This window comes from Heptranchias perlo, chromosome 14 (assembly GCF_035084215.1).
Source record: "Heptranchias perlo isolate sHepPer1 chromosome 14, sHepPer1.hap1, whole genome shotgun sequence".
Lineage (NCBI taxonomy): Eukaryota > Metazoa > Chordata > Chondrichthyes > Hexanchiformes > Hexanchidae > Heptranchias > Heptranchias perlo.
The window spans coordinates 54,422,822-54,447,749 of record NC_090338.1 but is presented as its reverse complement, the minus strand read 5'-3'; the positions used below and the strand labels follow the sequence as shown (position 1 = coordinate 54,447,749).

The window sequence follows — 24,928 nt, the reverse complement described above, 5'->3', positions numbered from 1 at the left end:
TCTGATGCAATAAATTCTGGTCTCCATACTACATGTGCTGCAGGTTACTTGGACTTGACCAGATGGTTAGAGTTTTTCTGCATAGGTTCGTTGGAGATTAGAGGTTATGGGTTTGGAATTATATATTGAATCAGGTAGTCACTCCTCGTCAAACAAGTATTAGTGGCTCTTCCTCATTAGTTCTTGAGGGTGCTTGTGTTTCAACTTTGGATTTTCAAATGTTCTTTGAGGGTGAGCAGTTGACTGACTCCAAGGTCTCTGCATATCTTTGTTCTGCAACCAGCTGTTAGAAAGTCCAGGAAAAAAAAATAAGCAAAAACTAAAAACATTCAGCAGCGTATCAACCCTGGACATTTCTGTAAATTTCTAGTACCTTTCAGTTCTGTGAAGGAATAAAATAAAACCAACTTAAAAAGTTTCCTGTAAAATTGTTATAATTTGGCCTCTTCAAGTCCTGCAAAGGCTGCATACCAGCTGCCTACGATAATGTCCTATGTCAAGAGAATGAAGATTTATTGCCACGCTGATGATACATCATGAATAACCTGAAATAGCTAACATCTCAGCTGCTGACAGTTACACACTGTTCACGTTCAATGACAAGATAATTAGCAATTCCCATCTGTAGACTATTATCACAGATCATGTACCTTCTGCCACTGTTGGCAGTTGCTCTCCATTTTTTTCAGCTGTAGGTTCGATCTTCCACTGAACAATTAAGATTAAAAAAATATTGTTCTGGATCCAATGCTTGTTCCAGTAAACAAGCTGGGAAAATATGTAACATATTGGGCCGGATTTTGGTGTAAAAATAACAATGAGGCTAACAGCGCTCACCGTTATTTATGTGCAAATCGGACAGCAACTTCCGGTGACCACACGTGCGCAGTTAAATGTGGAAATCTGGAAGTTGCTGTCCGAGATGCCCTGCTCCTCCAAAAGCAGCGCAAAAGCGGCATCTCGCCGTCTGACTCACCATTCAAGTGTTAAATGCCGTGAAATTCCTGTACTTACCTGATGGATACGGACTGAACGCACCAAAAAAAGTTAGGCCTTGTCCATTCTAGTGTAAGTACCCTTTTAACGGCATGGTAAATCTTAATTACTGCCAAACAACCTCTCTGGCACCGAAAATTAACTTTTACAGTCTCATTCCTTCAGCTTTTAATTATTGTTGGAAATTTAAAAAAAAGTTTAAATAATTTTTTTTTTACTTTTTCTTTCTGTCTCTTTTATCTCATTCTCTTCATCCAATCTTTCTCACCCTCTCTTTAATTCACTTTCTGTACCTGATTTGACATTGAATTCACTATTCTAACTGACACTGCCTGGTTCAGACGCTGCGCTGCTCATTACCGATTCTTCAATCTGATTGGTTAAGGAGACACACAGTTGCTTGCCCTGTTCACACAGGTCCCAGATGCCCTGCAGACAGCGCTGTGTTTTTTGGATGGTTGATTGATTGTAACTTGCCGTGCAAAAGCTCACAGAAAGTCTATGGGCAAATGCAAGTCCAACGGACGACTAGTGACATTCGTTCACCGCTCAGAGCAAATTCTGGCCCATTGTGTTAAAACAAAAAGAAATGTACAGTTAGATCAAAATAAAGTGATATATATTCATTAAAAAAATCCAGACCCATCAGACTTCAAGATGCTTTTGTCTAACATTTGGCTACAACTATCAATCTCAGTAAAATTTATTCCCATCAAGATAAGCGGAAATGGAAACCCACTTTTTGCATCAATTGCCAGTAGGATTCACAGCTCAGTGTCAAAATTTCTCTCTTCTGCTCCAACTCTGTGCCTCAACCACAGTCTCAGGTAAGGACCTACGCTGCACCAATGAGTTATTTCCATGGCCTGACGAAGTGAAATTACCCAATTAGTATAGAATTCGGGTCAGTTTTGTCACATGTACTCTGCTTCACTGGGTCCTGGGTGTGCAGTCTCATATTGCTAAGCCTGTAAACGCATTTTAAAATACTGGGAAAAGGTGAAAAGTGCAGTAAGGTTTGCAAAGGCCACTTCAGTCAGGCTGTGAAAATTCACTGGCAAGAGGGTTTAGAGCAGTGTGAATAGAAGAATCCAGACAAGAAAATCACGAAGACAGCTAAGGTCCGAAATTGCTGAAGTCAATGTTCAGGCCAGAGGGCGTAGAGTGCCCACCATTGAAGATGACACACCATTACTGACATTCCCATTGGTCTGATTGCAGCAGTGTAGGAGGCCCAAGAGACAAAGCTCAGAGTGAAAAATGAAAGGGAGGGGGGAGTTGAAGCGGGAAACCACAGGAAAGCCAGAATCGTGCTTATGGATTCAAAGGAAATGTTTGGCAAAGCAATCACCTATTCTGTGGTCAGTCTCCCCAGTGTAGAGAAGAATCGGAAAAAGTTGATCACTAGTAAATAAGATAAACTCTCTGGGCCTGAATTTAGCAGGCCTGCGGGTTCCCAGCGGGTGGTCCTCCGGGAGCGTGGTCAACATGCTCGGCGAAATTAGTGGGTTGCCCACGCGATCGTAGCAGGCAACACACTAATAGGAATCAATTACCTGCTCCTCCGGGGTCCACGGCGCTGGCCTGCGCGTCGGTCGGGCTGCGCATGCGCAGTACGATCTGTCAGCTGGAGGCTCTCTAGTTAAAGGGGCAGTCCTCCACTGACAGATGCTGCAACCAATGGGACAAATTGCAGCATGGAGCAGCCCAGGGGGAAAGCTGCTCCCAGTTTAATGATGCCTCACCCCAGGTATCATCAGATGGGGTGAGGAGGAGGGGGAGGACACAGATCTTCCCCCCGGCGGGCGGGAGGAAGCGGCCTGCCTCTGCCACCAAGAAGGCCTGGCTCGAGGTGGCAGAGGGGGTCATCTGCGCCACCAACATATCGCCCACCTGCATACAGTGCAGGAGGCGCTGCAATGACTGCAGTAGGTCAGCCGCAGTGAGAACACGAAGTCTTTCCCCTACACTCCGTCTGCCACAACACTGCCCCCACCCCACATCTCCTTCGGCACCGCCAACACTATTCTGTCACATCACCCTTCATACCCACTCACACCCCATCCTCATCTTACCTCCACCTACTCACCTCGCCAGTACTCACCCTGCCACTAACACGCAACCCACTCCTCATACAATCTCATTGCTCCATCCCATACTCACCCTCTCGTGCATCTCCCTCACGGCCAGCCTCACTCAACCTGCCACCACCTGTGCTGCAGCCACAGGGCATGCATCACATATGTGCAGTAGGCAGCGTAAGGCAAATGTCTCGTCAGCATGAAGGGGGTGCACAAGGGTGTCTGAGGGTTTGTCATGGGTGTTACCCATATTGAATTTCAGAGCAACAAACAGCACACATTATATTGACACCACCACTGCCATGTCTCCGCGAATCCTGTCCGTTGTGTCCAATAATGCCCGCTCCTGGGTATCACTATGAGGACCCACCACTGATGCCACCCATCGTGTTACTGCAGAGTAGGTGCAGGTGTATTTGCAGGGCTCGTCCGCGCAGACGACTGAGAGACATCGGCGGTGTAGCCGGCTGCACCCTGGAAGGATGCGGAGGAGAAGGTGTGGAGGGCAGTGGTGACTTTGCCAGCGACAGGTAAGCAGTTGGTGCTGGGGCCAGCCAGGAGCAGCTCGGCATGAAAGAGGCTGCAGATCTCCATGACTACATGTCGAGCGAATCTGCGCCTCCCTGTGCACTGCTGCTTGGAGAGGTCCGGGGAGCTGCGCCTCGGTCTGTGGACCCTGTGGCGAGGGTAGTGCCCTCTGCGACGTGTCTCTCTCTGCGGTAGCCCTCCCTCCTGCTGTGCAGGTGGGCGTGCAACAACACCGTGTTGGGGGGATCCACGTCTCTGCGGCGGACGGCGTGGACTGCGAGGCTGCTGGTGCTGGTCATGCTCTTCGTCCTCCGAGGGTCTCCACACACCACCCAACTGGAAGGTGTTGGTCTGAGGGGTTGTGCAGGGTAGGTGCGTGGTTCCTCGGACTGGGGCTGCGGTTTCGTGTCGGTCTGTCCTCTGGCTTGGCGGGGGGTGGTGGAGGGCAGGGGTTGCCCTATGTGACGCGGTGGCCTCCTGCGTGGGTGAGGGCTCTCCCCCGTGGAGTGCACCTTGGCACCTGCCACAGGCTGCTGGCTGCAACACGCCTGGTTGGAGGGAGACTGTTTCCCCCAGTGTGGGAAACTCACTGCCTTGAACCTAAAATCCCACACTTCCTCTTTTGACAGCTGCTTCAGCTCATTAACTGACCACAACGAGCAAGGTAAGTACTCTCAAGTGGAACCCCGCTGGCTTTAATTGCCTGCGGGATTCCCACCAGCGGGGCTTGCGCGTGCAGCCCCGCACGTCAGCGCGGTACCCGGAAGTGGCCGGGATTTCGTCGCGATCCGGTCACGTGACCGGAGATCGGGATTTTCGGGGCCACCCCGCTGGGAACCCGCCGGAAACACGCTCCTAAAATCGAGCCCTCTGACTCTGAATAGACACTTTTATTGTGATAAATGTCCAACGTTGGAGAGATAGATGTACTAAATTGGATAGCCAGGTGGTGAAGGATAGAATACAAGAGCCTGGTCTTCATTTGCTTCCAAGCCTTTATACAGAGCTCAATATTACCCCCTGTTCACCCCCTAGATAAGCTCTCATATAAATGGGTACGAGAGTCCCCAATTGATAGGCACCACCTGAGTACAATTAACTCTAATTGATATAAATCACATGGATACAATTAACAATAGAGAGGAGAGAGAAGTAAATAGAATTCATAACTTGTTTTTACATGGTATAGAAACCAGAGAGCAGATGTATTTAGCCTGGGAGGCGAGGTACAGCAAACACGGTCCAGCGTGACTGTGAGTGAACATTACAGAATGGCTTAGCTTGTGGATAATGCTGGGACTGATTCTGGGGACAAGCTCTGCTGGTAAAATAGGTATAATAAACAGCTCTTAATTAAAATCTCTAACAAAAGAGTTAACAGGTAGGTGGTGTGAATCTATATCACAATTAACACTACTCAACAGTATTTCATGCTTTCAATGTATAATTATCATCGTGTACTTAGGTTATATGCAGTTCAAAGTATAGCATGCTTGTATTCTTGCATTCGTGTGTGTTGCTTCCAGTTCATTTGCACCAGGTTTACGAAAGGATGTTACAGGCAATGATTTTGTGGGCAAACCACAGCAGAAGACTCTAACTGCCTTCACTCTCCATAATCAATCCCAGTTCCAGTGTAATAAAACAACAGAACCGTTTCTTCATGGGCTATTGGTGAAAATGTGGGGGTGGGTTTTAGGAGGATTACAGCTTGTGGATTACTACGGTCAAACACAATATATAAACGCATTCTTCCACACTCTAAAGTATTTCCTTTCTTAAATCAGCAATTCAACAGTACTTCCTCTTGTACTTGATATTTTAAACTGTTAATTGCGACAATGGACTCTTAGTTATGATCAATGATATCAAATGTGATGGTTCAGTATTTTGAGAAATAGTCATGATAAATATACTGCCTGTGTAGCTTCAATGTTTTTAGCTTCAGGGAAAATACATTTTTTGAGCAATAAAATGTTTACTACAGGCTTGCACATTCTTTCTTAAAGTAGTGCTCATGTGCAATTTTTAAGTTGGTATCAAATAGTTGAGGCTAGACCTCATTACTACAATAAAACCCAAGCAAACTTAAAAAGGAAAATTCTTAACAAATGCTAGAGTTCCAAAGTTTATTCATAAATGAAATCATTTACTCGGTATTCTGAAGTGTGCAGCTGCTTTGCTGAGAAATGTAGCTGGTAAAAATGTTTGATTTTCACAACAACTGACAGGTGTGACTCCAGACTCTACTGCCCTGGTGTGCGGCAACATTAGGGACGTTTTCCCTTTATTGCAGGCATCAATGGAGTGTGTGGCATCTTCATGCGGTCTTGTTTATATGTGTATCAAGGCGCTTGGTATGTGGGTGGGGCGCTCCCTCTCTATAACCAGCAGGTACCTGGTGATAAGGTGCGAGGTACTCGTGGTGTACTCTACATGGCAAGGGTCTGGCCCATTCCCCACAACTCCGCTGTCACAGTCACCCGAGCTATCTTCAACTTTGTCTGGAGGTCCAAGGTAGAACGCGTCTGCAGGATCACCACGTACACTACAGGAAGGATGTGATCGCTTTGGAGAGGGTACAGAGGAGATTCACCAGGATGTTACCAGGGCTGGAGCGCTTCAGCTATGAAGAGAGACTGGGAAGATTGGGTTTGTTTTCCTTGGAGCAGAGGAGGCTGAGGGGGGACATGATTGAGGTGTACAAAATTATGAGGGGTACAGATAGGATGGATACTAAGGAGCTTTTTCCCTTCGTTGAGGGTTCTATAACAAGGGGACATAGATTCAAGGTAAAAGGCGGGAGGTTTAGAGGGGATTTGAGAAAGAACTTTTTCACCCAGAGGGTGGTTGGAGTCTGGAACTCACTGCCTGAAAGGGTTGTGGAGGCAGGAACCCTCACAACATTCAAGAAGCATTTGGATGAGCACTTGAAATGCCATAGCATACAAGGCTACGGACCAAATGCTGGAATATGGGATTAGAGTAGACAGGGCTTGATGGCCGGCGCGGACACGATGGGCCGAAGGGCCTCTATCCGTGCTGTATAACTCTATGACTCTATGACTCTATGACCCCAGACAAAGGGGGGAAGAGCGTCCCAAATGCTGCTCTGATCCTGATGGCCACCTTTGTGTGTGGCTGCCTCAGGATGTGTGTAGAGCCCCAGTATGCAAACACCAAGTGTCACTATGTGCTGAATTTCTTTCTACCTGTCCAACACACTGAGAAGGCTGGGTCTGACCACGCTGGCCGAGCATGCGCAGGAAATCCCCTCCAGCTGGACCGTTCCCCCCCCACCTGTCCCAGGCGGAGAGGTTCCTGAGGAGGAACCCCTTCGACCGCAAGGTCATCAGACAGTGGTCGACATGAAACGTTCTGAGAGTCCTACAAGGAAAGGAGAGGGTGGACTCAATCATGTTCTTCCCCAACCAGACGGTCGATGCCATTTGGCAGAATGTCTCGACCCCAGAGCTGACAAACAGGCACCAAGATGTAGCCTGAATGGTGGTGAAAAAGACCCTCCCAGTGTGGTCCTTCCAACACATACGGAATCTCAGCACCACTGCGAGCTGCCCTCGAAGCAGCGGCAGGGAGGAAACCGTCATCCACCTCCTGATGTGCTGCTCCTTTGCGCAGAGAGTGTTCATCCCAAACAATTCAATAACACAGGACACTGTGCTCTATGGGCTGTTCCCCGGGATGCACATGGAGACAGATATCACCTGTGGCTGGAAGTCCATCAACTCGATGGAGGAGGCCCTTTGGTCCGCCCAAAGCTTGCTGGTCTTCCAGCAGGAGGAGCTGTCTATGACTGAGTGTTGCTGACTTGTACGCTCCAATGTCCAGGAGTATGTGTTGCGGGATGCACTGAAGTGAGGTGCGACCTATGCAAAGGCTCTATTGGAAAAGGCCCCGTGTAAGGCCGCCCCATCTTGTATTGTACACCATGAGTCATATGAAATACTGTATTTAAATTGTAATATTGAGATCGCTTTGTGTACGATCTGTAATGTATTGGTTTAAATTGTACTGGTTTGGAATTGTGATATTGACATTGAACTGTGTGTATCTTTAAATTCTATGAAATAAAGTATATTTTGAAACAAAAAAAAATCTTCATTGGAACTTGCAGCAGACCCCTAACTAAGCCCAGGAACAATCAGTGCCTCTTCCACCATGGAAGCACAGACTGCTGCCCTGGTGGCAGTAGGGGAAAGATTAGGCAGCACTGTTCATACTGGCTTTCAAACTCGGAGGGCTGGAATGAAGGTTGCCCTCTTTCAGAGCTTTCAGGATCTGGTGGCTTCCATCAGACCAGCTAGCCCTGATCCAGGGCCCAGTGAATGGCAATGGCTGGAGGCAACCTGCATGTGGCCAGACAGCATCAAGCCTCTTCCCTCACAGCACCACGCCAGTGGAACGTGGGAGGTGACACCAGGCTGCCTAGGAGAAAGCCTCAGAGAGACAGTTAGTTGCCGCTCCCTCCCAGGAGTAAGCTGCTATGAGAAGAGGGTGCCTTCAGTCCTGTAAACCCTGTGTAGCACAGGAGCAGCCGACCACCTCCTCAGGTTGCACCTAGGAGAAACACTAGAATAGGTGAAAGAAAGACACATTCAGACACCCACAGGATACACTGTATGATGGAGAGTAGGATGGCTTATGTTCACTTTTGAGTTGATTGTTAACAGACATTGCATACTTATTTTGTGCTAAGTTATTCATGCCACAGATTTGCCCATTAACTTAATCTATCAATCTATATTTGTCTTATTTCATGCCAACTTATTCAATCAGATGATTTAGCTGTGCATGGTCATATAGGGTCAAAGAAGTTTATGTGATGTTATAGAATGGGTACTGGAATAAACAATTTGTCATTTATTTAAGCGAGGGGGAGGAGTAATGGGAGTTGAGACAAAGGTACTGTGTTAAATAGATGAAAACACCAAATTGGCAGGATGTGACTAATGGTGTCCTATAGGGATCTGTGTTGGGGCCTCAACTATTCACTGTATTTATTAATGACTTACATGACGGGATAGAGAGCCACATATCAAAGTTTGCCGATGACACTAAGATAGGCAGCATTGTAAGTAGTAGGAAGCATAAAATTACAGAGAGATATTAATAGATTAAGTGAATGGGCAAAACTGTGGCAAATGGATTTCAATGTAGGCAAGTGTGAGGTCATCCACTAAAAAGGATAGATCATGTACTTTCTAAATGGTGAAAAGCTGAAACAATGTAGGTCCAAAGAGACTTGGGTGGTGGGGGGGGTCCATGTACATAGTACATTAAAATGTCATGGACAGGTACAGAAAATAATCAAAAAGGCTAATGGAATGCTGGCCTTTATATCTAGAGGACTAGAATACAAGGGGGTAGAAGTTATGCTACAGCTATACAAAGCCCTGGTTAGACCACACCTGGAGTACTGTCTTCAGTTTTGGGCACCGCACCTTAGGAAGGATATATTGGCCTTGGAGGGAGTGCAGTGTAGATTTACTAGAATGATATCTGGATTCCAAGTGTTAAATTACGAGGAGAGATTACACAAACTAGGGCTGTATTCCCTGGAATTTAGAAAATTAAGAGGTGATATGATCGAAGTTTTCCAGATATTAATGGGAATTGATAGGGTTGATAGAGAGAAACTATTTCTACAGGTTTGGGAGTCTAGGACTAGGGGACATAGCCTAAAAATTAGAGCCAGGACTTGCAGGATTGAAGTTAGGAAACACTTCTACACGCAAAGGGTGGTAGAAGTTTGGAACTCTCTTCCGCAAACAGCAGTTGATGCTAGCTCAATTGTTAATTTTAAATCTGAGATTGATAGATTTTTGTTAACCAAAGATATTAAGGGATATGGGACTAAGGCTAATATGGAGTTAGGCCACAGATCCGCCATGACCTCATTGAATGGCAGGACAGGCTCGAGGGGCTAAATGGCCTAGTCGTGTTCCTATCTTCCTATGTTCAATGTTCCTAATTGTGTGCTGATGCCTCTTGCAACATTTGCAAGTCTCAGTTGTTACTGGCAACAGGCGCACCTTATAAAACCCATTCTAAGTTATCCTGGTGCGTTGTGAGCATAAATTCCAGAATGTCAGTGCCACCAGCCCTTGTTTACATTTATTTAAAACAGTTCCATCGGGACATGGCGAACGGATGGTATGAAGATGATGAAGATGGTATGAAGATGATGAAGATGGTATGAAGACCCAAAATAGAATCAGAAACTTGGTCGCATTGATTTTGGGGAAGAAAATTGGTGAAAATGGCATCCACCCCAATTTGTAGGCCAGTAAGTTGAGTTGTGCCAATTGGAAGCTCCTGAAAGGAAAGGAATTTTGAAGCCATCTTGATAAATTAGGGTTAACTTTGTACAGTGGAAACATACTCTCAAAATCACCAATCTGACAGTTGATTGCAAATAAAAACTCACGCACGTACATTTTTAAAAGATTATTAGACTTAATTTAGTAACAAAACAGTTTCATTAAACTAGTATTTTAACTTAAATAGGTAATAAAGAACCTTATTTAAGGCTTATTTTATTTGTAACTTGTACCGTGCAGACAAACCTTTGTGCAGCTCTGCCACAGAGAGCTTGTTTTCATGCTAGTACTGAGATAGTTTTCAAATACAGCTGGGATAATTCTACATGAAGATGATTTACACTTTTAAATGTCACTACTCGACGATGTCTGTAGACTTTAATTGGTTTTCCTTCAATCCCTCACAGTACTTCCCTCAGCATTTGTTGTGCTAGCCAAAGTTTCTGTTTTTGTACCGGAATACAAACTGCAAAAACAAAACATGCTAATCAGTAAATGCAGTGGGGAAAATCAACATGTTCTTGGATGTATTCTATCACAGATTTTTTTCTAGCAGAATTATTTTCAATGAAAATTATGTAATCACATTAAAAGCAAGATTTTCCTCCTTAAAGCTGTGGTGCTATGCAGATGGAGGCATTAAGTCTGGTCGTCAAGTGACATCTACAAGAATTAACTTGTCCATTGTAGGCTCCCTACCGCCTCACTTGGCACTACCTGGTATGGAACTGAGCAATGCGGACTGGGAGGTTCCAGGTTTGATCCCAGGTCTGTGTTGACTCAGTTGATCTCAACTAGAGAATGCTACAGCAGAGACTCAGCATTTCTGGTCTGAGGGAGAGGGTGGTGGGGGAAATAAAAATTATAGAACCATAGTGCACAGAAGGAGGCCATTCAGCCGATTATAGAACATAGAACATAAGAACATAAGAAATAGGAGCAGGAGTAGGCCACATGGCCCCTCGAGACTGCTCTGCCAATCAATCAGATCATGGCTGATCTTCGACCTCAACTCAACTTTCCTGCCCGCTTCCCATATCCCTTGATTCCCCTAGAGTCCAGAAATCTGTCTATCTCAGCCTTGAATATATTCAATGACTCAGCATCCACAGCCCTCTGGGGTAGAGAATTCCAAAGATTCACAACCCTCTGAGTGAAGAAATTCCTCCTCATCTCAGTCTTAAATGGCCGACTCCTTATCCTGCAAATATGCCCCTTAGTTCTAGGTTCTCCAACCATGGGAAACAACCTATCAGCATCTACCCTGTCAAGCCCCATCATACTTATATGTTTCAACTAGATTACCTCTCATTCTTCTAAACTCCAGACAGTATAGGCCCATTTTACTCAACCCCACCTCATAGGACAACCCTCTCATCCCAGGAATTAATCTAGTGAACCTACACTTCACCGCCTATAAGGCAAGTATATCCCTTCCTTAGATATGGAGACCAAAACTGTACACAGTACTCCAGGTGAGGTCTCACCAAGGCCGTGTACAATTGTAGTAAGCCTTCCTTACTCTTGTACTCCAATCCCCTTGCAATAAAGGCCAACATTCTATTTGCTTTCCTAATTGCCTGCTGTACCTGCATACTAACTTTTTGTGTTTCTTGTACGAGGACACCCAAGTCTCTCTGAACACCAACATTTAATAGTTTCTCACCATTTAAAAAATATTCTGTTTTTCTATTCTTCGTACCAAAGTGAATAACCTCACATTTCCCCACAATATACTCCAACTGCCACCTTCTTGCCCACTCACTTAATCTGTTGATATCCCTTTGCAGACTCTTTGCGTCTTCCTCACTGCTTACTTTCCCTGCGCCTCTGCCAGCTCTTTGAAAGATCTATCCATTTAGTCCCACTCCCCTGCTCTTTCCCCATAGCCCAGTATTTTTTTTTCTTTTTCAGGTATGCAGTACACCCAATTCACTTTTGAAAGTTACTATTGTATCTGCTTCCACCACTCTTTCAGGCAATGCATTCCAGATCATAACTCACTGCATAAAAACATCTCCCATTCGGTTCTTTTGCCAATTAGCGTAAATCTGTGTCCTCTGGTTACCGACCCTCCAGCCAGTGGAAACAGTTTCTCCTTATTTACTCTATCAAAACCCTTCATGGGCATTGTTCTCACTCTTGATCTTTATCCAGCAACTCCTGCTGGAAAGCATGCAGATTCAGGTGATGGATGAAGTAAGGAATGGAGGAATAGCCTGCTCCCACTCTAGGCTTACTCAAAGAATTGGTAATTGGGAGCCAAACTATTTCCCAGAGAAAAAATTGATATTGTTTCAACAAGCTAGTGTCCAGTCAGATAATCACATTGCAGCATTGGTAACAGCTGAAAAAAAAAGCTACATGCTGCCCATTTGATTTGTTGAAGCGAAGTGATCTCGGGGAGAGGAGAAAGATGGGGAAGGGTTGGGAGGATATAGAAAATGTGAAAAAGATACTTCATTTCACTCAGGACAGTAATGATGCTCCAATTAAAGTTGAGTGCCGTAACTGCTCCAAACCTTAGAAACACGAGGTACTGTCCACAGTCACCGATTTACTCAGGAGTGAGTTCATCTGGATGTCTTTGTTCAGTTTCAAATAACAGTTAGCTTCAACTTTTAATTTAAGAACTACACCTTTCTCACTCCCACTCAGAAAGAGTGCTACAATAGATCACTTGACTTGAATGAATTATATGGGCAGTATGTGGCGTTCTTTTCAACTGTTGTTGACGTCATAATCTGATTATCTGACAGGCCACTGGCTTCTCATAGCAATATCAGCTTCTGGGAATTAGTCCCAGGCTCAATTTCGGACCTCTAGATCCATGATGTCCAAGACACGGCCCTGTAGGCCAAATGCAGTTTGGATTGGATTTTCATTAAGTACCCAATATCAATGTTACGTGGACTATAATGCCCAAATATGCTACAGACCCAAGTACTTCCTCTACACAGTACATAATGCTGACGTTTCACTAACTCTTCTGTCCTTACAAAGCTCCTCAAGTGAATGAGTCTTGTTTCATAAGCGAGTTATCAAAAACAATTCTCCTTGAGGCTTCTTGCTACCCTGTGCTAGGTAATAAACTTTGATTTATGAGGCTCAATTTTAACATTGAAAAACAGGTGGGTTGGGGGCGGGGGGCATTGAAAATTGCCACCATTTCAGACCTGCCCCCAATCTGTCTTCAACCCACCCATTTCCGGTTTTCACTGGGGCGGTAAGTGGGGTGGGCGACCAACCCGCTCCCAGGAGGCAGGTCAGGCCTTAAAAACTTTCAACGAGGCTTCGGGCCTCCATTTTTCTGGACTTCCCGATTTCAACCCGGGGTCGGGGGGGGGGCCGGGATTCCTGGGCCTTCTGTTTTACACCTTGTGGAAGGAGGCGAGGAGGCCCGAGACTAACAGGTAGGTGTCTCGAAAGGCACAGCTTGTGGGCCCGGAGGAGCAGGAGTGCTTCTCCCAGGCCCAATAAGCCGACCTGCACCGACCACCGACCTCCCAGCAATCGCGGACACCCGACCCCTGATCGTGGACTCCCCCCGATCGCGGACCCCCGATCCCCGACCTTGATCCTCTACCTAACCCCCGACCCTCCCCCAACTCCGATCCCCTGACCCCCGACCCCGATCGTCCCACCCCCAATCCCCATTCCTCCCCCTCAACGATCGCGGACCCCCGCGACGACCCCCGATCCCAAGAGCCCCCCTGTGACTGACCCCCGATCCCTCGCCCCATGACTCATGACCCCCATGCCAACCTATGCCCACCCATGCCAACCTATGCCCACCTATGATCCCCCGTGCCCCACCCCCCCAGCTATACAAACAAAGACTTTCCTGAAGACGTCCTCTCCCTGGCTGGTCTCCCGTCCGACTGAGACCAGCCTGTCAATGAGGCCGATCAGTCAGACGGGAAGCCAACAAAAAAAAATAATAGACGTCCTTACGTCAAAATTGTAAGTCATCCGGGAAACCCGTACTAACAGGTTTCTCATCCTCAATTTCACCCCGCCCCTTCCCGGCTTGGTTTTAAAATCGAGCCCATGAACTTCCTTTGTGTACATAGAATATATGGAACCACTTTCAACTGAAGGTTCAATTTCAATAAGATTGCACTGATTATATTAAATATAATCTTTCATGGAGATGTCACCACCCATCAATTGAATGAGCCTTCTAGCTTTCACTGTCAGGTGGGACAATAACCACTGAAAATGGAAAGCCTTCTAAACAACAACAGGCTAAATTTCTTATACAGCTCATTAAAAATGAGTGAGCGGAAGTAATTACAATAAAACAATGTTTACATGACAGTTAACCACTGGTACTTCACTCTCATGTTTTATCATCTTAACACCTCAATGAGACTTTCCTGCAAACATTCCCCCATACCTGTTATATTTTATATAATGTGATAATGTCCTCATTAAAACTCGGAAATAAAAAACTAGTAAATAATAAAATGTAAGTCCCAATTTTAACTTGGTACGGGCGAGGGCAGAGGCGGGCAGTAAGCAGTAAGCCATGAGGAGGGGGTTTTGTGAGGGCCTCATGATCAGGGGGGCCAGAGGCAGGTGAGGCCTAAACTTTCCTCCTGCTCCTCGTGGCCCCACAAAGGACGTCAAAAAAAGTTAAAAGACTTACCTTCTTTGGCTTCTTCTGGCCCCAGTTCCTCCAGGTGGACCTGGCAGGAAAGCGACAACCACTTCCCGGCACAGTTAAAATGGCAGTTGGATCCTGATGACATAATTGGAGCTGAGTCTGCAAATTTTAAAAAAGGACCCTGCCAGTTTCTGTCAGGTGTCTCTCTCGCCTGCTCAGAAGAGCAGGTTAAAATCGTTGCCTGCAGGATCAGTGTGGGACGCCAGATGCGAGTCTCATGGGCAATTTTAACTGCCCATCCACTGAGCAGGCTGGATTAAAAATTTCCTAAAGAGTCGGTTCTTATTTAAACTTGCTACATACTTAACGTATCATATAAAAGGAATACTTTGGCTTTGAAATTATTTTTCTCCTCATCTTTTAAGAAATGATGACACGCAATTCACTCTCCTTCAATTTCATTCTTTAACTTGCTAAATGGAGATTCACAAGAGCACTGGAGATTAACTATTCTATATTTTTTCTTCCTTCCTTGTTGAAACTCACTTCCATTTGTCCATATCTGATCATCCGGCTAGACGAAAAGGCTAAAAGTGGTAAATACAGCAAAATGGTGCCTTGCTCTCTGCAATTTTTTCCCCATAAGCACTTCTTTCCTGAAGGTGCTGACTCAGAGGGCAGTGCAGGATGAAAATGTGGTACAAATGTTTTTTCTCCATGCAAGAGCGAGACAGCAAGAACCCAAATGCTATTTTCCCTATAGAAAGCATTCCAGTCAAACCTGACATTGTCTTCACTAAACATCCACACATCAGGACCAGCACCGAACATCCACACATCAGGACCAGCACCGAACATTCACACATCAGGACCAGCACCGAACATTCACACATCAGGACCAGCACCGAACATTCACACATCAGGACCAGCACCGAACATTCACACATCAGGACCAGCACCGAACATTCACACATCAGGACCAGCACCGAACATTCACACATCAGGACCAGCACCGAACATCCACACATCAGGACCAGCACCGAACATTCACACATCAGGACCAGCACCGAACATTCACACATCAGGACCAGCACCGAACATTCACACATCAGGACCAGCACCGAACATCCAGACATCAGGACCAGCACCGAACATTCACACATCAGGACCAGCACCGAACATCCACACATCAGGACCAGCACCGAACATCCACACATCAGGACCAGCACCGAACATTCACACATCAGGACCAGCACCGAACATTCACACATCAGGACCAGCACCGAACATTCACACATCAGGACCAGCACCGAACATTCACACATCAGGACCAGCACCGAACATTCACACATCAGGACCAGCACCAAACATCCACACATCAGGACCAGCACCGAACATTCACACATCAGGACCAGCACCGAACATTCACACATCAGGACCAGCACCGAACATTCACACATCAGGACCAGCACGGAACATCGACACATCAGGACCAGCACCAAACATTCACACATCAGGACCAGCACCAAACATTCACACATCAGGACCAGCACCGAACATTCACACATCAGGACCAGCACCGAACATTCACATATTAGGACCAGCACCGAAAATCCACACATCAGGATCAGCACCGAAAATCCACACATCAGGATCAGCACCGAACATCCACACATCAGGATCAGCACCAAAAATCCACACATCAGGACCAGCACCAAACATTCACACATCAGGACCAGCACCGAACATTCACACATCAGGACCAGCACCAAACATCCACACATCAGGACCAGCACCAAACATCCACACATCAGGACCAGCACCGAACATCCACACATCAGGATCAGCACCGAACATTCACACATCAGGACCAGCACCAAACATTCACACATCAGGACCAGCACCGAATATCCACACATCAGGACCAGCACTGAACATTCACACATCAGGACCAGCACCGAACATCCACACATCAGGACCAGCACCGAACATTCACACATCAGGACCAGCACCGAAAATCCACACATCAGGACCAGCACCAAACATCCACACATCAGGACCAGCACCGAACATCCACACATCAGGACCAGCACCGAACATTCACACATCAGGACCAGCACCAAACATTCACACATCAGGACCAGCACCGAACATTCACACATCAGGACCAGCACCGAACATCCACACATCAGGACCAGCACCAAACATCCACACATCAGGACCAGCACCGAACATCCACACATCAGGACCAGCACTGAACATTCACACATCAGGACCAGCACCGAAAATCCACACATCAGGACCAGCACCGAACATTCACACATCAGGACCAGCACCGAACATTCACACATCAGGACCAGCACCAAACATCCACACATCAGGACCAGCACTGAACATCCACACATCAGGACCAGCACCAAACATCCACACATCAGGACCAGCACTGAACATCCACACATCAGGACCAGCACCGAACATTCACACATCAGGACCAGCACCAAACATCGACACATCAGGACCAGCACCGAAAATCCACACATCAGGACCAGCACCGAAAATCCACACATCAGGACCAGCACCAAACATTCACACATCAGGACCAGCACCAAACATTCACACATCAGGACCAGCACCGAACATTCACACATCAGGACCAGCACCGAAAATCCACACATCAGGACCAGCACCGAAAATCCACACATCAGGACCAGCACCGAAAATCCACACATCAGGACCAGCACCGAAAATCCACACATCAGGACCAGCACCGAACATCCACACATCAGGATCAGCACCAAACATCCACACATCAGGACCAGCACCGAAAATCCACACATCAGGACCAGCACCGAAAATCCACACATCAGGACCAGCACCAAACATCCACACATCAGGACCAGCACCGAAAATCCACACATCAGGACCAGCACCGAAAATCCACACATCAGGACCAGCACCGAACATCCACACATCAGGACCAGCACCGAACATTCACACATCAGGACCAGCACCAATCAGCTACACATCAGGACCAGCACCGAACATCCACACATCAGGACCAGCACCGAACATTCACACATCAGGACCAGCACCAATCAGCTACACATCAGGACCAGCACCGAACATCCACACATCAGGACCAGCACCGAACATTCACACATCAGGACCAGCACCAAACATTCACACATCAGGACCAGCACCGAACATTCACACATCAGGACCAGCACCAAACATTCACACATCAGGACCAGCACCGAACATCCACACATCAGGACCAGCACCAAACATTCACACATCAGGACCAGCACCAAACATTCACACATCAGGACCAGCACCGAACATTCACACATCAGGACCAGCACCAATCAGCTACACATCAGGACCAGCACCGAACATTCACACATCAGGACCAGCACCGAACATTCACACATCAGGACCAGCACCGAACATCCACACATCAGGACCAGCACCGAAAATCCACACATCAGGACCAGCACCGAACATCCACACATCAGGACCAGCATTTGCACAAGTGTTCAGGAATGACGCCTCAAAAAATATTCCCTCTTTCTCATCCAGGATGACGGAGGTTAATTGTAGTGCCTCATCACCTCAGCTGAGGTCAGCTGACTCCACACAGATCAGAGGTTGAGCCAGGAACCATCCTGGTCTTTACACCGCGGTAAAGCAGCATACGTTGCATTTATCCATTGAGTTATTGGGGAGGATTTTATGTTTCATTTACCTTTGGGCCGATCTTTGCCGGTTTGTATGAATGAATATTTTTATAATGGTATTTTAATTTGATCACCATATTTAAATTGTTTGTTCATAACAGATATTACTCACTTGGAAACGCAACGTCACCTGGAAAGCTTTGATTTCACAAGGAAACAAAAAAGCAGATAAGTTTTCTCTTTTTGAATTACCTCCATTGTCAACTTAAACTTTTTATAGTCATGGATTCTGAACTCGGCTGCAGATTGTTACCAAATTACTGTTTGGTAACAGTCATTCATCACCATGATGGCCCCCATCTATTTTGATTTGTGGCTGTGCTTTGTGCCAATACTTGAGCTATGTTAGTGAGTGAAGGATAATAGAATGCAAATTAGTAACTGAAGGTTTATGTCTTGTGATTTAAAGGTTTTTCAGTTTCTGTAAGGTGATACATTCAAATAACAACTCTGAGAATATGAACGCCACCATTTAGAACTTAATCAGCCACACTAACAAAATCGTTAATTGAGCTTATAATAAGAACCTTGAATAGAAGTATCATTGTACCCAGGCCCAGGGGACTCAGAATCTCTATTATCTAATAGCCCCCACCCCCACCCCCAACCATGCTTGCTGCTACATATTGTACATTTATAGTAGAGCTGGCAATAAATGGGGTTTTTTGGTATTAATCAACAGACGTCTTTTGACCTGATGTTGCTAATCTTCAATTCATGCAATAAAATTTAGGGGAAATTTATTTCCACTCCATTTAAAAAAGTAGCCAGAGTGACCAAGCAGATTCAAGGCTTTCCCCTCCAATAGGTCATTCATAAAAATTTCAAGCTACTCGAGTCAGAAATAAAGCATTGCCCATAAAATATGAATATTTGGAAATAGTGCCATAAAAAATACTTGAAAGCTGACTGCAATTATGAAATAATAAGCCAAAACCAGCCTGGGGGTGCTTATAGTACAAGTCTTTTCTTAATTAATCTTTTTCGTAATTTCCTCCCCATTTTCTCCTCTTGGAAGAGACTCACCATCGCCGTCTGAGCCACAGACCTCTCCAGGACCATGACTCCGAGTGTTAATGGCCCAAGCTTCTGTTTTAACATTAGTTTGTTTGAGATGGAGGAGTCCGATCTTATCCCTCAAAGAACAAAGTATTATTGAGACCACACAGATATAATAGAGATGACCCACGCAGAAGTTTTTGATTCCTTCTCTGCATATTAGATATTATTGAGCTTGCTGAAGCCTGTTGACTTGGTAACATTTTTGTGATTCATTGAAATATAATGCATTACTGTTGACAAATGCAGACATGCATGAACTATTCCCGTATCCTCAGACTAGTGTCTCAGTCATCATTATTGGCGTCTGTTGTCCTTGGGTTAATTATCCCGATTATTCTTGCATCCTGAATCCTGTTTAAACACATCATTAATTTGTCAAGAAATGTGCTGTTTAAGCTAGGATTTAAATTCTTGCCAGCTGTAACTGCTCCCCCTCCTTCCCAACCTCTGTTTCCATGTTTGAAATTTACAGACTGTACACTTTGCAAGATTTAGAGATCCACATGGCACACAGGTTTCAATCAGATGCCATTAGGAAAAATCCCTGGCTCGCTTACAAGAAAACTAGTTTGTCATCATTGCAGATAAAACTAGCGGATCACAGAGAACACAGATAGATTTATTGGATCTTTCACCTTGAGCTTGAATAGATTGGTATTGTCTAAATTCAATTACTCACCACCTGCATTTTATTTCAGGTATTCTGATTTAGCACTCTTCTGGTTAAATATGTAACTCGTTGAACACCAGCTGTAAATGACTACAGATGCACCAGTAAAATATACTACAAGTATATTAAACCTTCATTATGAAATGGTAAACAAACTCTCCACACAATTTCAAAAAATTGAGTTTGCTATGCATAGTTTTAATTTTAACCTACAAAATCACTTTGTAACATAGTTGTCTCAGCATTTATTCTTTAGCATATTTCTATATTTGGAATGTTCTGCTTTGTCAAATCCTCCTGAATCCAGACTCGACACCTAGATTGTTTTGGATGTTTGGGTCATTGTTCCTGGGGTCTCATATCTATGGTCTGGTGATGCACTGTGACTGCTCTCATTTGTTAAACTTCTGCCTTGCCAATTCCTTTTGGGGTATTGGGCGTCATCTCAGTTCTGCCTTCTTTGGTTCAGTATCATCAGTTGCTCCCATAAGCAGTCTGAGCATCTTACGATTTATGGGAGTTGACTCACACTGCCCTGTATTTACTCGTACATAACCTGGGGATGTAACAATAACACTCCACTGTGACCTGAACTGGATATTTGTCTTTTGCATGTGTGCGTCTTCAATCCCTCCGAAGGCAGACCAAGCTAACATTTGGTGAAGCAAGGCTTAATATGAATTATTAAGCTACTTTATTTCAGGGTAAGTGAACATACAGAGCAATGTTAATAATCTAAGTTACTTAGTTCAGTAGTACAATTTACTTTTGCACAGTGATGCAAAATAATGAACACAACACGCTGCCCCACATCAGTGGGTCATCTTGCTTACATAGAGTTACATCAAAACTACAGCACGTCCACCCTATCAAACTCTATCATTATCTTAAAGACCTCTATCAGGTCACTCCTCAGCCTTCTCTTTTCTAGAGAAAAGAGCCCCAACCTATTCAGCCTTTCCTAATATGGATACACGCTCTCAGTTCTGGTATAATCCTTGTGAATCTTTTTTGAACCCTCTCCAATGCCTCCAAATCCTTTCTATAATATGGAGGTCAGAACTGTGCACAATGCAAAAGGCATTCTAACTGCTTTCCAGAATTTCTGACTTTGAACCTGTCTAAAGCTTTCACAGCTCTCTGTTCCAAAGCCTGGAGCCTTTTCATTTCAAAACATTTCCTGCCTGCATCCCTGTGTGTCTCTTCTGATCTCCCTCTTCACAGCAATCAAAAGTCTTTCCAACACAATGGGTTTCAGGTATTTTTTCAACTAACCAGACAAGCTAATGAAATGTTTCTTATTCAGTCTCTGGATAAAACAACTTCTCTTTAGCAGATTAATCACCTTTCGTCTATGTACTTTTTAACAATTTGAGAGAGTACAATATACAGTATATTTCTGGGATTGGAGCTGAGGTGCATTGATGGGTTGGAGCAGAGTGAGCTTCACACTACATCTAACAATGCTGCACCTGACCATGGTGCAAGGTGAAATATACTGTATTTGCTGGGAAAAAAACAACATGAACAGTAACTCTTATTTTCAAATCCTTTCTGTGGGAAAATGAACAAAAAAATCCCCAAATGTGACTGCAGCAGCAATGTAGAAATCTCAACAGGTGGGCTTGAAATGTGGGGGTGAAACTTAGATTTGCAGAGAAACTTTAGGTTCCTATGACAGGTTACTACATCACCAATTCTGAAATAGTGAGACCTAGGTGTGTTTGCCTATCCAATAATAATACAGGTTTCCATCTGGACTCTTGTGGTGTCACCTACAACAGTTTCAAAGGATTTGCAGCTCAATCATAGTAGCATTTCTGCAATATCACTAGTTCTTTAATTTTCCGAACATACTGTGCGTGGCTGAACAATCTTTTGAATGTCAGGTCATGTGTGGGTAGTAGTCTAGATCTTATGGTTTCATGGACTTTGGTTTAATAGTGTTTTCACCTTGGGAGTTCAATATCATTTTCTGCTCCCAATACATTGCAGGAATGCCAGCGTTCCTGCTATTAATGGGAACGTCTTGACTAATCATGACAACCAGTTGGTGCAATCTTAACTTGTTTATTTGTCATTTTAGCTGATATTGGCAAGTTTGCTACTATGAGTGTACATTCTCATCATGCATTTTTCCCCCTTTGCTTCCTAGTTTGATTGATAGGTTCTCTGTAACTGGGATTTCTTTCCAGGCTTGTGCTGGACAACCAAGTTGTAGTTTTGAAGTATTATAATCTACAGTCATGGCACTGCTTCAGATTATGATTTTATTTTCCATGATGCTCTCAAGTGGTTTGTGGTCAATTTCCATCTTAACCTTACATTAAATGTATGTACACATATATATATTGATGGAATTTTCTGCATTCTTACATAATGGCTAATATCTCTTCCTCCTGTGCATAATCTATGAATAGGTAAGGTGAATGGATCACAGAGGATAGATTCATTGAGACTGATCCATTGCATACCTGACAATAAATGGAATTGTGTTAGTTTCAGTATTAATCTAAATCTTTTGACTGGTTATTTCTAAGTTCCATTTCTATTTGTTTAATATATTTCAGAACATTTTTCCTGTGAAGAAATCTTGCTTACACCTTTGGTTTTAAAAAAATAGGCAAGCAGTCTAAGGTTTTTCCATTTCTGGAAGTCCACGGTCAGGTGCAGCATTGTTAGATGTAGTGTGAAGCTCACTCTGCTCGACCCCAACAATGCACCTCAATTCCAATCCCAGAAATATTCTGTATTTTGTACCACTATGCCATTTTCATTACACGTATAACCCATCCTTTGGCCTCTCCGAGGGAGGTTGCCAATTACTTTGAGATTGGGGCAGTTTTCTGCAATGGGCCCATGCCAACTAGGAACTGGGTTGAAATGATCAAAATTTATTTAACATAGCACCCTTATAGCCAGCAGAGAAGACTTTCATCCCATCAGTCTCAGCTGGCTTCAGACCCAAGTCCTCGAGACAAAAGGTCAGAGTGCTAACTAATGGCTCCCAGCACAACCCCCACAATGTTGTTTTTGAATGTCTTGACTGAGTTCATGTGACGTGCATTAGTTGGCAGTCTGTTCATTGAGTTAACAGAAATTTGTAAAGCAATTGCTCTGTAATTTGTGTTTAGCTTGTGATTTCCTTCACTTAACACCATATCCCATTGTTATTTATTATTTCTCCAAAATGGTTATACAAGTACCAGGAGATTCCTGATTATTCACCATTGAAGCACTGTCTGGAGCCAAAAATGACAAATACCATTTGACATACAAACGCACCGATGTTCCAGCTTACGATGGATTAAGCTCGTTAAATATTGCCAGGGAACATTTGAAAGCCTCCAGATTTTTTTAGAAAAGTAAACCCATGCCTTTTGTGATATTTAAAATTTGCATCAAATGAATGATTAGATAAAGCAGCACAAAACGTTATGTACATATTGGAACATAAAAATACATGAATCCCGAAACGCATTTGGCATACAGAAACTATGGGGGTAATTTTAACCCATGGGATCGGGTGCAATGGCAGTTTTACACCCTGCTCCATCGACTTTAATGGAGAGTAAAATCGGGCGGGGTGTCAAACCAGTGTTCACCTGATCCTGTTAGGTTAAAATTGCCTCCTATATTTTTAAAGAATGTATTTTGGGCAGTCATTTTATAGGGAAACCAACACTATAGTTTGTTTTCCCTACAGTTATATGGCAATATTTTTATGCATTAAATAGAATGAAGGAGAAACAAAAATATTTTCCAGTCTGGAGTTAGTGGCAGAATTAAGCAAATCACAGTCAGTTTATACAATATCTATCCATTAGCTTCCTTCTTGCTTCAATGTAGCCCATCCTTATTAAACTGTGGGAGTAAAACTAAAGGACATAGATTCAAAATAATGAAGGGTAATTGCTCAGGAAATTATTTATCCTATAGATTGATCAATGTGTGGAAGAGACTTCCAGTAAAATAGTGAAGGCAAAAACCTGGAATCATTTAAAATTCTAAAATAGGAGGACGTTGGGATCACTCTGTATGGATGAATTAGATGGGCTGAATGGCCTTCCTCATCTGTAATTATCTTGTAATCTTCATGCCCAAAACCCACCCTTTTCCATCTGCATCTTCTCTGACAGTTTCCCTTTGTACCTCAGCCTTTCCCCTACCCACCACCTTTCCCACGGTCTCTATGCCAGCAGACTAACCCCAAACTATCCCCATTTGGCATTTCCCCCTCCCCAATCCTAATCCTTTGCCCTCTTAACCTCCCTTTACCATCATCTCTGATGCAACATCCTAACCCCAAAACCTCACAGCATTCACCAGCGCATGCATTAAGTCAGCGAGGTGTGACACGGGAGATTGGCATGGATGCGGAACTGGGAAAAGGTGGCTGAGGTGCACCAGCAGGTTGAGCAGCATGGAATGAAGGAGGTAGACTGAAGAAACCAGCGAAGGAACAGTTCAAAAAAATTGAAGGGAAAAATTTTAAGTAGCCGGTATGTCGGGAGAAAAAGCAAAGGGAGAACTGGGAGCACCCAGAAAGAGGCCGGTGGCGCCATGGAAAATGGGAGACCGGGGAAAAACACGCCTCAGTTTAGGCAGAGGAAAGGAGTGGGCATGGGGAATTTAAAAAAATGTCACTGCCCGATAAGGAAGAGGAGTTGAGTCGAGTTGGGGGTTAATCTCGGGTTGCCCATTCTGATTAGAGGTATTCCTGGAGGTTTCATCATGTGACATTTGATCACATGACTTCTACAAATGTTATTGCATTTACCCTATAAAGGTTGGGTCCCCTGCAGTTGAATATTTTTGCTAGTAGTTTCACAACAAGTTCCAAGAAGCCGGGGAAGAGGGGAAACTGAGGAAACCCCCCCCCCCCCCCACACTTCAGAGCCTCC

General features: G+C 44.6%; 1 protein-coding gene across 1 annotated transcript; it reads left to right on the top strand.

Moving 5' to 3' along the window:
• The first annotated feature begins 9,765 nt into the window (after positions 1-9,765).
• On the top strand, positions 9,766-18,207 carry LOC137332219 (neuroblast differentiation-associated protein AHNAK-like). The gene is made up of 2 exons (XM_067995912.1): positions 9,766-9,819; positions 15,319-18,207. The coding sequence occupies exons 1-2, from the start codon at positions 9,766-9,768 to the stop codon at positions 18,205-18,207; spliced, it is 2,943 nt and encodes a 980-aa protein (XP_067852013.1).
• Positions 18,208-24,928: the final 6,721 nt, after the last annotated feature.